At 35.4% G+C, this 13,170-nt stretch overlaps 1 protein-coding gene across 5 annotated transcripts in view; it reads right to left on the bottom strand.

The window, feature by feature from the left end:
- KCNN2 (potassium calcium-activated channel subfamily N member 2) overlaps positions 1–13,170 on the bottom strand; it is a 68,896-nt gene that overhangs the window by 39,025 nt on the left and 16,701 nt on the right. For 4 of the 5 annotated variants that reach the window (XR_008441233.1, XM_054003096.1, XM_054003097.1 and 1 more), the window contains exon 3: positions 8,434–8,852. The exons of the other annotated variant lie outside the window; for it this stretch is intronic. Coding sequence is in view for 3 of the 4 variants with exons in the window: in XM_054003096.1 (XP_053859071.1) it covers positions 8,434–8,852 (419 nt within the window). In the remaining variant the exon portion in view is untranslated. The remainder of the gene's footprint in view (positions 1–8,433; positions 8,853–13,170) is intronic. 5 annotated transcript variants of the gene reach the window in all.

The following is a 13,170-nucleotide window of genomic DNA, read 5'->3' as shown; positions in this document are numbered from 1 at the left end:
TTATTGTTTTAAAGACAGCATACACTGGTTTTTACTGCTATTTTCACATTTTAAGTAGTCTTTTGCAAGTCAAAGTTATTCGTAAATATTTAGTTAATTCATGGAATAAATAAAATTTTTAAAAACAACTGCCCCCACAAACAAAAAAACCAAAACATTGCAAAACCAATTTGCAGATATGCATACAATTCCTGATACTGATATTTAAGTTTGTACCCAAGGCTCATGCCAACAATTTGGCATGATTTGCATGATTACCCAGGCAGATGCAATCATTTTAGCCCCAATATGAAAGGATTTTAAGCTAATGCAAGCTCACTGGCTTCCACAGAGTCTGCACCAGGTTTCAAACCAGGCTGTAGCCCCACAGCACTGACACCCTCTATTTCTGTGTGCTCTTATCCTATTCAGGTACCTGCTGCTCTGGAACATTTGGAGTACTTTTAACCTTCACTGCACCTTCCCATTGATTAGGAACTGGTCTCTTTTGCTGTCAATCTTGGCAAGAGAAGATGCCCTTAAGCCCTGAGTCACAAGCACCATATACAAAGTACAGTACAGAGACTTCTCTTTAGTGCCAGGCTGCTCCAACGCAGCCTGAGGTGAGGTCACAGTACTGAGCATAGAGCCTGCACACACCTGGCAGGAGCACAGCTTCACTGACCAGACAGGGGACTTGGAGGTCCCACCACCAAACCAACATGAACATACTCCCCTCTGCAAGTGAGACCACAGAGGCTCTTACCACTTGAGGCAGGGAGTACACAGGGAAAACAAGCCAGCTAGCAGGGCGTAATTCCGGCCTGGGCAGTGTTCTCAGCACAAGCTGTCAGCACAGTCAGCATTCATTAAAACTGAACAGCTCGGCTTAAACTGCTTTATCAACACATGAAGGCATCACCTTCACCTGAACACCACCAGCCATCAGAAGTGTTTAGCTCCCCCTTTTCCTCACTAGAAATTACATTTATTAGTACTGTAGTATCATATATATAAGTGTTATTCTTGGACACCACTGTGCTGAACAGTGGGCAAACACAGTACAAAGACAACCTCTGACCCAGAAACTTGCAACCTAAATAATCCAAGATACTTGTCCACTTCACATTGCACCAAAGCCTTCAATACTCAATTAATATTCTTCAATTCAGTGAACCACTCTTGTGGAATGCCACAGGAATTTTGTCAGTGGATTTCATTTATCACAGAAAAAGGCTTAAAAAGAAATATTTGATATCAATATAGTTTAGAGAAAAAACAACTGCAAGTAGAGTCAAGTTCTATTGTCTCAGTCAGAAATGTTCTAGATTGATCAGCCTGAGCTCTGAACTAGTATAATATCACTGTTTTGGGGAACACAAGTGTAAATGAGGACACACACCAATACTTACTACTTCTAAGTGATGTTGCAAATCACTTACTATCTCAAGGTCAGCTGTAGCAAAAACTGTAGCTGATTTTGAAGTTTAAAAGAAAAAAAAAAAAAAAACAAAAAAAAACCTACCCAATGAAGAAAAATCTGCTATTGAGACAACAAATTAAAAGGATAAAATCACAGAAAAGGAAAATAAAGAAAATACAAAATATTGAAAAAGCACCTCTGCATGTTTCCCTCCATAAAACCACTAATTCCCTTGAATTGCACAATTTCACAACACTAAATCCTTGTATTAACCTCATAAATTTGAATTTTTAGGACTGAGTTGTAAATTCCCAATAGAATCCACTCTTCAATAGCTAAGGCTAGGCTTCAGTGTTATTCACAGTGAAGTGATAACCATGGCTATACTCCTCACTTTGCCCAAGAAGCAAAAGAAAACCAGTAGAAAAGCTTAAATTCACACTTCAGGGTACACTTTTCAAAGATATTAAACTGTTGGAGCAACAAATTCTGTTTTGAAGTAACCAGACATTGCTTTTTGCTTCAGTATGACCCTATTTTATAAGGATTGCTTTTGGGGTACTATGGCAAATAGCTTTTACTCATTTTAAAGCAAAATATTCTGAATAGTTTAAAAGGATGGCCAAAAGAGGGAGGAAAATTCAATTATCACATCTAAAAATATGAGGATCAGAATATGTAACTTTGGACCCAGTAATGAAATAATGATAAAAAAATTCCATAAATTGCTTTCTTATCTGAAAGAATTTGGAGCGTGTACAACCATTCTTACTGACCAGAACAAAGACTGTTCTCTTAATTATATTTTACAGATTCAAGATTAATTTAAAAAAAAAAAAATCATCCTTGAAAGTAGGTAAGTACTGCCCTGTAAATATTTTCATTCTTTTCAGACTCTTCTGAAATCGTTTTTACAGAAATAGTCTTCACTTTGCTCATGATTTTTGAACTACACATGAACATTTCCACTTCATTCTATTCTAGAACTGATATACATATAAGTTCTTTGTAAATAAAAGGGAATTTAACCTAAGAAAAGTTTTCTTCCTCTAGTTAATCTGAAAAACAGGTATTTTTTTCTTTAATTAAGCAAGGAATTTTTTTTTGCCTTTTTTGTAACTTTTTCTCTTTTGCACAGCCTTCCTGAAAGCTGGGTCTGCAATTTTTGGATTACAGAAACACTGATCTCCTTTAGCTTAATATATTTTTGCAAAGGAATGACTATATCCAGTGACACTCCATCAGTTATTGCTACTTTCCATATTTAAGAAAAATTCTAATAATCTAAACAAACGGAAGAGTATTCTTACTTATATTCCCAAAGTTCTTTTGCTGAGAATACACAAACAGCATTTTCAAAGGGAAGGAAAATAGGAATTTAAAAGAATAGCAAACTCTACATGCATTAGAACAGGTACATCTGCTTCCTCCCTTAAATATACATAACTGTTCTGTTTTCAAGCAGGAAAATAACACATTATTTAGCTATTAATCCTTCTGGATATACCTAGAAAAGGAATGTTTTATTCAGAGCGATTGCTCTTTTTTGGATCTGGGTTATGCATGTCAGACATTCACCAATGTAGTTCTATGAATAGATTTCCTTGTTGCCTTCATTGTATGATAAAATAATGGATCTGATGGTCTATTTGTAATTTTTGCAGCAAAAATGCAATTGGTTACATGTGGTTTTACTTAATAATTGTTTTGAGAGGCAAATATTATAAAACAGTAAGGCAGAGAACCATTCATTCACAGCACAGGTGCAAGTCAGGATGATGACAGGACATAATTGCTTATTGCTGTTTTGAATATTTAACTTTTAACGTTTGCCACCACTGAAAAAGCTTGGCTGGCAGTAGCACATTCTAGTTTCAGTTAGATGTGAGCCAAGGGAAGGTAAAGAACCATGATAAACATCCAGCACTATCCACACACAAACACTATTTGATCTGTTGACAGTCCTGAGACTGAAAACAATGAAAATCATATGTCATTGCTTCTGACCTTCTGAGCCTAAAAATAGCCTTAAAATTAAATATCCCAGCTTGGCTTTTTGTTGGTGGGGTTTTTTGGGGTTTGTTGTTGGCTTGTTTTTTGGGGTTTTTGCAGGGTTTTTTTGTTGCTTTTTTTTTTTTTTTTTTTTTTTAACTGAGAATAAGGATCTTCACACTGTCACTGCAGAGAATACAAAAAACAATTTCCATTAGAAGGCGGCCTTGTGAATATGCATGCAATGTACAACATCAGATAAGGTCCTCAAGACAAGTAAAGAACTGAAATACATACTGAGAGGAAATTAGATAGCTAAGAAACATTTTTTCCTTCATGAATTACAACTGAAGTATCAGTGTATCCACTAGCTTGTATCAAATGAATCCTTAACATTTGCCTCCCAGTTGTCATGTATGAGCTGCTTACTGGATACTTTGTAATGCTATCATATTTCCAAGAAATAAAACAGACATTTATTTGTAGAAAACAAGAATGAGCAGAAAGCAGAAAAAGATTTCACCATCACACACAGATGGGATTTTGCATATGTGTGTGTTTTTTGTTTGAGTTTGTTTTTGTTAAAACAAGGAGATACTACAGAGCAGAAGCTGACAAGAGGGAGAAATGCTGACTAAAACAAACTGCTCAAACTGACCTGACTTCATTGCCAGAAGTCAAAGAGATGAACAAATACAACAACAAATGGTGCCAAAAGTGTGCTCTCTGTAGAAGAAGAAAATTATGTTCTCAGTTCCCCTCTGCAAATCCACAGAAATGCCAGGCATGTGATATTATCTGTTCTGGACATACAACAATATAATGTGGGCATTTGTGGTTCATACTGCTGGGTACATGGGCACATTATACTCAAGTGTGTATTCAGAAGACATTATTTTTAATTCCTTTCCATAAAAAAAAAGCCAGATGATAAAGAGTGGCTACCTTCCAGACAACCTGGAAAAGCAGACCACTTGTCACAGAAGAGACACCCATTCTACAGAAGAGTAAAAGCAAATTTGTCAGATTCTTCAATGATTTAATACTAAAATAACTTTCTAAATACTTTCTTTTTGTTGAGAAACCAAACTTTTCTACTTTAACTGAAATAAACAACTGATGCCCATGCACAAATCTATTTTCATAATTCATATGTTTCAGTAACAACATATGCATGGGAAACTGAAAAAAATTAAACTCCTTGTAGGGCTCATAATTCAAATGTGAAAGTAATATATGCATAAGTCTTCTAGATCACGTGCCTCAGAGATGTTATAAACATAAACATCTTTTGAGATAGACCTAATAAAAAATTTAGATTTTCATTATAAAGCCTACACATGACAAACAGCAATATACTGCTACTGGCAATGAGAAGGCAGATGAAACCTATGCAATGCAATCTTCCCCTCAAAACAGACATTATATATACAGCAACACTTGATGCTTTCCCCACCTTCACCTTCCAAATTCCCTCATCTAGATTACTCTGCAGCCCTAGCAACACATTTATACTCAGCTGGCTGTCCACCACCATTATCTGTACCATGTTCTGCCCTCATACATGACCTCTAATTCCAATAATGGAAAATACCTTGCTCACCAACCCATAGTGTCACTTGCTCTAATTAGCATTCTGGGAGCTAACTGTACAGTCATTAAGGCACTGAGAAAGACACATGTCCTGTCTTAGTTCAGTGTATATCAAGTGATCAGTCAGATGACCATTAATGCAGTGAAGTCTTTACTCAGACAGCCAACTTGCCTGGCTCAATCTATGACCTGTCTCCATGGGTTATCTTTCAAGAGATGGATAATGACGCTCTTTCAAGTTATCTTCCCATGAAATGTGTGGTTTCCAGTCTCCCTTCCTATTCCCAGGATCATCTGCAATAATAAAAACCTAACTTTGAATAGAAGAACAATCTGTCATTCAGCAGCAACAGCTTTTGCTGAGCACACAACTCCACAATAAAGGACACCACCTACTGTGACTTCCCTTCTCACTAAGAACATGGAACAGAATGAGAATCTTTCCCCTCCGTTCCCGAATCTCAGTATTTTAATCTATTATCACCATCATCTTGCTCCAATTTGGATGGTCAGTTAAATGATTTAATACACCAAAGAAATACTGCTAATGCAAACTCATGTAATGCTACTATATAACAGAAATTAGAGCATGGTGCTAGAGTGATGCAAAGAAACAGTTAACACCATCAAATTTTATTAATATAAATCATCCTTTATCAAACCAAAGCTACCAGGCTGCTACCTAATTCCTAATTTCTGTTAGATGTATTAAAATTTGTTATGTTGTCATATATAGTGTCAAAAAAAACCACTCTTAATGACAGAATTTATTTTCAGGATCATTTTGTGTACATAAAATAGTCTATTTAAAATAAAAAAGAGGTTCTCTTGAGTTAAAACTAAGAAACAAATCAAGAGTAGTTAGGAAAAAGTGTACCTCATTTGTGGAAACTTAACTTTTAACATCTAAGCAATTCAAAGACATAAAGACCTTGGAAGACATCTTCTGAGGACTATGATTTCTACACAGAACAGAAATTATTCAGTGGCCATATCTGTCCTCTCTCATGATAAATGGCTATTGTATCTGCCTCCAACTACACAAAAAAAAAGGAATGTTTAACTTCAGATGGCAAAATATTAGGAGCATTCCAATGTATGGGATTTTGAGGTTTTCTTCTGAGAACTTTTTCTTACCACATACTTCTATATGGGCTATGGATTTAAATGGTTTTGATGGGCCGACTAGTAACTGGAATCCAGGGTCAGTATCATTTGTTTGGCAAAATACTTGTCTCAAGGGAAAACTGGAAGCAAAACACAAAAAACTGGCTGGGCAACTAGCATGAATGACATAAGAATCTAATTCTGACAAAATACAAAATACATTCCTTTTAATGTTTCTGAAACATAAAATCAACTTTTTTCCTTTTTTAAAAAATGAATCTTGGACTAGGATCCAGAGACAGAAGGCAATTATGCTAGAGATATATTAGCCTAGTACTAACTTGTATATTTGACTTGCTTTTAGTTGTGTTGTGTTTTAGTTTTAGAGGAGTCTGTGGCTATTCAGCCTACTGTCCAAACTATTACAGTCAATTCAAGGACAGCAACTGCAAATTAAAATGTGGAAAATCCATTACTAATTTAGCAGAGAGCTGAAGAAAATGCAGCTTTTTGCAACCCTGACTTCAGTGTACCTAACCAAATAAATAATCTTCCCAGAACAACAGTGATGCAGAAGTGTGTCGCTATCTAAAAATAAATAAGCAAACTAAGAAAATCAAAACATTCATGAGAATGTTTTCTTCACTCCCTCTGACTGGAAAATCAGTGAGGTGATCTTTGTTTCTTTTATTTTTAGTATTACTTACATACTACATATACATTCTTGTTCTGCAATCTGTATACTAAGAAATAAATATGTTTTAGAGACATGTATCAGACATTAGCAAATATTTTTCAGTAATTTTCACTGAGTTGTACTAGCTTATTTTGAAAGCACGTGTATAAAAAAGTTAATAAAAAATATTTTTTAGCATCATCACCATCATCATCAAGCAGTTATACGTAATGATGATAGCAATGGATGCTGAAGTTATTCAGAGCCACTTCACAACCGACAGTTTGGGAAATGCCTGAGTAGGCACTCAAGAATTCCTGAGCAGCAATTGTATTGAAAGAAAAGTGATGGGAAGAGAAGTGGAGAATATGAGGTAAAGAGGAGAGACTTTGCAGAAGTCAGTTACATCTGAAAAAAGAAGAAGCTTATGAAAATACACCTACTACAGATTGAGTCAAAATCTAGGGTACTCCTTCGCTGCCACTATGGGGAATATTCTGAAACTGTAATATGTCATTAGTTTAGCTGTAATATGAGGAAACTATATTGATACAAAGAAATTTTAACAATAAAACTACAAAAACCTGATTCCTACAGTCATTTTGTAAGATCAGATATTTTTCCATATAACAAGTTGAAAAGGAATGCAAGGAGTAACGCAAAAATGCACAATGGTGTGTGATTTAACTTCTAACTTGAATCATTTAGCAGTCACAAGTAACTCCCATAAACTGATTCTAAAATGGACAGATATGAAAAGGAAAAACAAAATGGTCAACAAACAGCAGCAGAAATACCTTAAATATGTTGATGATTTTTCAGCTTAAGGAAGGAGAAATCAATTCCAGGATCTAAGAGCTGTCCAAGGCATTAAATCTTTTATAGAGAATCATTCTAATTGTCTTCTTAGAGTTAACCTATCTCATATTACTAAGCAATTCTATCCAATCAGAAGCCCATTTCTTTTTTCTTAAAGCCATATTTGAGAACTTCAATTTCAAGTTGTCAGCACTGATAGGCATTTATTCTGCACCTACATTGAAGTCTGTGGTAAAGGGAGGTTGAAAAACCAGCTGAAGTTGAAAGTCACACTCTGAAATGCACTTCTGAATTTCATTGGAAGACAGAAAGAAAGAAATAGTTATATTACTGCAAGTGTTCTGCCTGTTCCCCTTTACTGATCTTGCCAACTACTCAACTGCATTTTGCACTCTATTTCTTTTTTCAGCACAACAACACTCAAATTACACATCCCTCCCAAGCATTTTCCCCAGCTATTTTTTTTATCTTATCCTCACTACATTTATCTTACAAAGAAAAGAAATGAAAATTGGTATAAATGCAGAATATTAACAACTACTCCTAAAGGCATTTTGTGGTATCTGTCCAGTGTGTTAAATATATCAACGCACTGAAATGAAATTGTAGTGCTACAAGTAAACAGGCACAGATCTCTTGGCAGAAGTCCTTCAGAATAAGAGGCAAATCAATCCTAACAATGTCTGTTACAGAATACACCGCAACCAACACTCAAATTGTCAAGGACTAGGGAGCTCCATTCTAACAAATGTTTAGGTCCCCTGAATTCAAAATTTAAGAGACAAAACAGGAGTGAAAAATAGAAAGACAAACAGAATGAACTGAACAAGAAAAACCACCTTACCTTTCACAAGCTCGGACAGTCCATGCAGCAATTATCCATAATGAGATACTAAAAACCAACAGTACAGTTCCTGGACATATTGTCATTAGAGTCTTCATAACAAAACGGGTATTGAAGTTTATTTTATTTAATGCTCCAATGCTTCTAGATGAGGCATCAGTGAAAAGTTTGCTATGCAAAAGCATAACTCTGGCAATAAGATAAAGTCTTAAGAACATTGGTATCGATAAAATAATATCCACATCGGCTGTTGTTGTGGATGGAGCGTAAGAAAAGGCGAGCCGGGCTGTCCATGTGAATGTGTAATTCCCAGGTATGGGATGTATAGCACACACCAGTATTTCCAAGCAGATAAAGAAAATACGCTCATAAGTCATGGCTATTCTCCAGTCATCTGCTCCATTGTCCACCATGAACAACTGAAATAATAAAATATAAGGTTAACTTTAGTACATCATTTAAAAAACTGTTATAATTCCATTTAAAATTACCACAGTTTTCTATGCTGCCAAAGACCACTTAAAAAAAAAAAAAAAAAACACATCACGGAAAATGACATTACAACATCACTATGAAAGGAAATATAACTCTGGTTAAGACAAAAAGAATTTTTAATACACTATTTTTAAAACTGCACATGAAACTGAATTAACATTCATTCATTATTAACAAAGAATTCCTCATATTTTTAAAATTGTAATATTTTATTTTAAAAAAAGTCTGGACCCCTTGTCCATTCAAAATCAATTGTTTACTCCAAGTTCATAAAATTGAGAAGCATTTAGTGGTTTTCTGAATAGATAACTAAATTACAAAGTAAAAATATTTCTTAAGATTCCTGTTAAGCTTCAGCCAAGGTGATATTATAGCTTCTGTAGAAGTATCCAAGCTTTCTTCAAGGCACCAATAATGATCAATGTAAGATACAAAACTACATGAGAAAGTGCACAAAGACTCAAGAAGAAATCTCATGCTGAAAATATGAAAAATAATAGCCAGCAAATATCAGAGTAGCCCAGGTAGCCAGGTGATGTCCAGAAGCTGAAAATTAAATGCACATGTTGGTTGTTGCACAATCAAGGCCTTCAACTTGTCACCCAGGAACAAAGGTACTAAAACATTTCACACTGTTTAGCAAATTATGTGCCTGATGATTTAAGAAATAAATAGCTAATCAAGCAGTACTTGTCACTAGCTGAGATAGAGATATGCAAGACCTTGCAAATGGACTTCTAGAGAGGATCATAACCCATATGTACAAAAAAGATACAATTTCAGACAGAAGACTTCCCCATCACTTCAACCGTAGTTTGAATCTAAACAAGGCTGTTCAGTAAACAGGTAAGAGGGGAAAAAATACTTTCGCAGAATTTTTAAAATTAGATTATTCAAAAATAATGGGTGAGAAGACAAAGGTCATTATGTGTTCCCTAATGTAAGAAAAGTATTTTTGGCATCCTAAACCCTATATACACACCAAAACACCATTCATCTCCACTGCTCTTTGCCCCCTTCCTTCTTTCAAAAGTTTAAAAATACAAGCTTGATTTCCCTGTGTTTTTTAGTGATCAAAAAACCACTCTACATCCTTCTCACAATACCTTCAGTTTGTCTTTCATAAAAGTGCTCTATTGAAACTGTTTAGAGAAGTGATAACCACAAATTAACTTCATTGTGGTTGATCAAACAACAAACCAAAATAAATTTCTGTCTTTATGGATCTAGTTTTTATCCCTTATGTTCTTTCTCTCCATCTTATTACACTGGGTGTTGGTGACAAGGTTTTGGTTCTGGGGAATGGCTGCAGGGCTGATGTCAGCAAGAAATGGTCAGGGCTGCTCTGCAATGTACCCACTGCAGGACACAGCTGAGTTCACCAGTGAAGCAGGTGGTGCTCCTGTGAAAGCATAGTTAAGAAAGGGCAAAACATGGCCCAGGCAGTGAGTAATAAAAGTAAAAATGTGAGAAAGAACACTAGAAAGTCTAAGGTCAGAAAAGAAGAGCGAGGAGGTGCTCCAGGCACCAGGAACAGAGAGGAGCCCATGGAGAAGAAGGACCATGATAAAGGAGGCAATTCCCTGAAGCCTGTGGAGACAACCACTTCAGGGCAAGCTGGGTATTTGCTGAAGAAACACTCACTTGCAGAAAGCTCACACAGCAGCAGATTCCCCTTAGAAAAACTAATGCCTATCTAAGTCCCATGCTGGAGCAGATTTATTCTGAAGGGCTGCAGACCATGGAGAGGACCCACACAGCAGCACAAAAAAAGTGTGAGAAGAAACAAGTGGCAGAGAGGAACCTTCATGGACCCACTGTCATTCTCCATGCCCCCCATACCACTCATGGAGGAGAAAATACAGGAGCTGGGAATGAAGATATTAAGCCTGAAGACAGATTGAGCCTGAGGAAAGGGTGATGGAGCAGCATATTTTTTGCCATCTTAATTTGCTTTTAAATATCAATAAAGTAAATTAACTTTCCCCAAGTTGTGCTTATTTTGCCAGTGCTGTCAGAGGATCTCCCCATCTTTATTTCAACTCACAAACTTTTTCATCTTATTTTCTCTCCTTGTGCTGTTGAAGAGGGAGAGCAAAAGCATAGCTGGGTGGGGGTCTCACAGCTGGCCAAGGTGAATCCATCACATTTACATATAGTTCTTATCTCCACTCCAATATTATTGAAGACAAAGTCGTATACTGTTGAATTAAGCTAAAGAATTCAATGTATGCAACATGAGCACATACCATTTCTTTTACCTGTGGTCACTCTGCAAGCTACAGATACTAGATATGTGAATTGATACTGGAAGGCCAATTGATATCTGTCTGTATATCTGTCTTACCAAAACAGTGCAATTTTGCACTTAGCAAATACACGGCCAAACTTTCAAAGTACTGTAAAGCTCCAGTGCATTTGATTCTTGTGATTAGCCTGCAAATACTGTAAGTCAGATCTTAGAATTGTTACATCAGACATGAAGAAATCTAGGTATTTAGAACACTCGGAATACAGATTAATAGTAACCAGCATGACTGAAATAAACAATATGATAATATCAGATCTCTCAAATGCTGTGTGAGTTTACAAGAAAAAAAAAAAAAAAAAAAAAGAAAAAATTTACAATGGATTTAAATATTTCTATTGCAAGATACATATCAAATACATGTCAAAGTGGCAGTGCTATAAAGTTTCAAAATCTCCTGAAAAAAGAAAAAAAGCAATTGTCTTTTCTCCTCCCTTTTTATGTATACTTTTCATAGATTTCAAAAAGAATTCTATATGCGGAAAGGCAATTCACAAAAAATTATACCTTCAGTACTGATTCAATTTAAAAGGTGAGAACAGAAAAACATTGAGTTAAACACGGGCATTAAAACTTGATTTTGCCATTTTTATTGCAGATAATGTTATTTTATGACTGAATTTTTTTAAAACATTGAGACATCATTACGGAATACATACTTGATAAGTCACTTGTCAGCAGAAGAAAACCTAACATGCAACATAGAGAGAAATTTCTCTGCAGATCTCAGTAGAATGTTTTATGCTTATGGACAAAGAAGGTGCCTATCAACCTTCCATGACCTTAGCTGTGACAATTTATTCTAAGAAAACAAATATTTTAAAGTGATAATATCTTAAGCTGTCATATAATGAGATTTAGGAGGTAAAAACATGAAAGGCAGAAAATGCCGGAAGTCACAAAGACACAGATCCAGCAAAACATTTCTATTTCAAAACAATGAAACATTTCAAAATTGCATTTATGAGGATGACTTCATTACAGTTCTTTGCCTAAGTTCAAACTATGATGGATATCGAACACTGCAGAACATGAAAAGGCATCAGTCACATGCTGTGAATAACAATTAAGTTCAGACATAATAAAATGGCACAGAAAGTAGTACAGGATTCCATGTGCACATTTTATATACTTGCAATTATGCAATCTACTTAATGCAAGCTTACTTCTAATTTGGAAGATACAGAGATATTTGTGCATGCCTGTGTGTTTAGCTATGTACATTTCCACTCCAGAAAGTGAGGAACATAAATGAAGGGAGAAGGGGAAGGACAGCTGAACAGCACCATTCAAAGGGTAAGTATACACACTCTAGGCTGATTTCAGACAATCTGGCTGTAACAACCATGCATTAATTTCAAGATGCTACTCCTCATCTGAATGGAGAATGACACTAGCAATAAAAAGAGAATTTAATAATTCCTGTAGATTTGAGTCCCGCACTTCACAGAGAAGGACAAACTTCAGTCAAGGTTACATATGTTATTACTATTCATAGTTTTCAAATTTTTTGTAATTATTCAGAGTTAAAATCTAATGCAAGTACTTCATCAGTGTCCTGCAAGGTTCTCCAAATATAGAACTCTCATACACTTTTACTACGTCTCCACTTTGTGTAAAAAATTCTGAAGTTATTCTCACCTGAAATTATGTAATGTATTTCTAGGATGTTGTATGTGAATGTAAGACACAGAATCAATGCCCCACTTTAAAAACATAAAAATGACAGATATTTATAGAAATAGGTAAGTGTATATTTACACAGTTACATTCATATAACACCAGATGAAAAAAAAAAAGGCATTCTAAACAGACAGATTGCACACAATGACAAATTGGATCAGAGACTCCCTAAATGAGAGAAACAAAAGGAGAGAAATTAATTTTCTGAATTGTAGTGAAGGCAAAGAAAAAGGAAACTAGTCATGTTTTAA

Source organism: Vidua macroura, chromosome Z (assembly GCF_024509145.1).
Source record: "Vidua macroura isolate BioBank_ID:100142 chromosome Z, ASM2450914v1, whole genome shotgun sequence".
NCBI classification, from domain to species: domain Eukaryota; kingdom Metazoa; phylum Chordata; class Aves; order Passeriformes; family Viduidae; genus Vidua; species Vidua macroura.
This window is presented reverse-complemented; position numbering and strand designations above follow the sequence as displayed.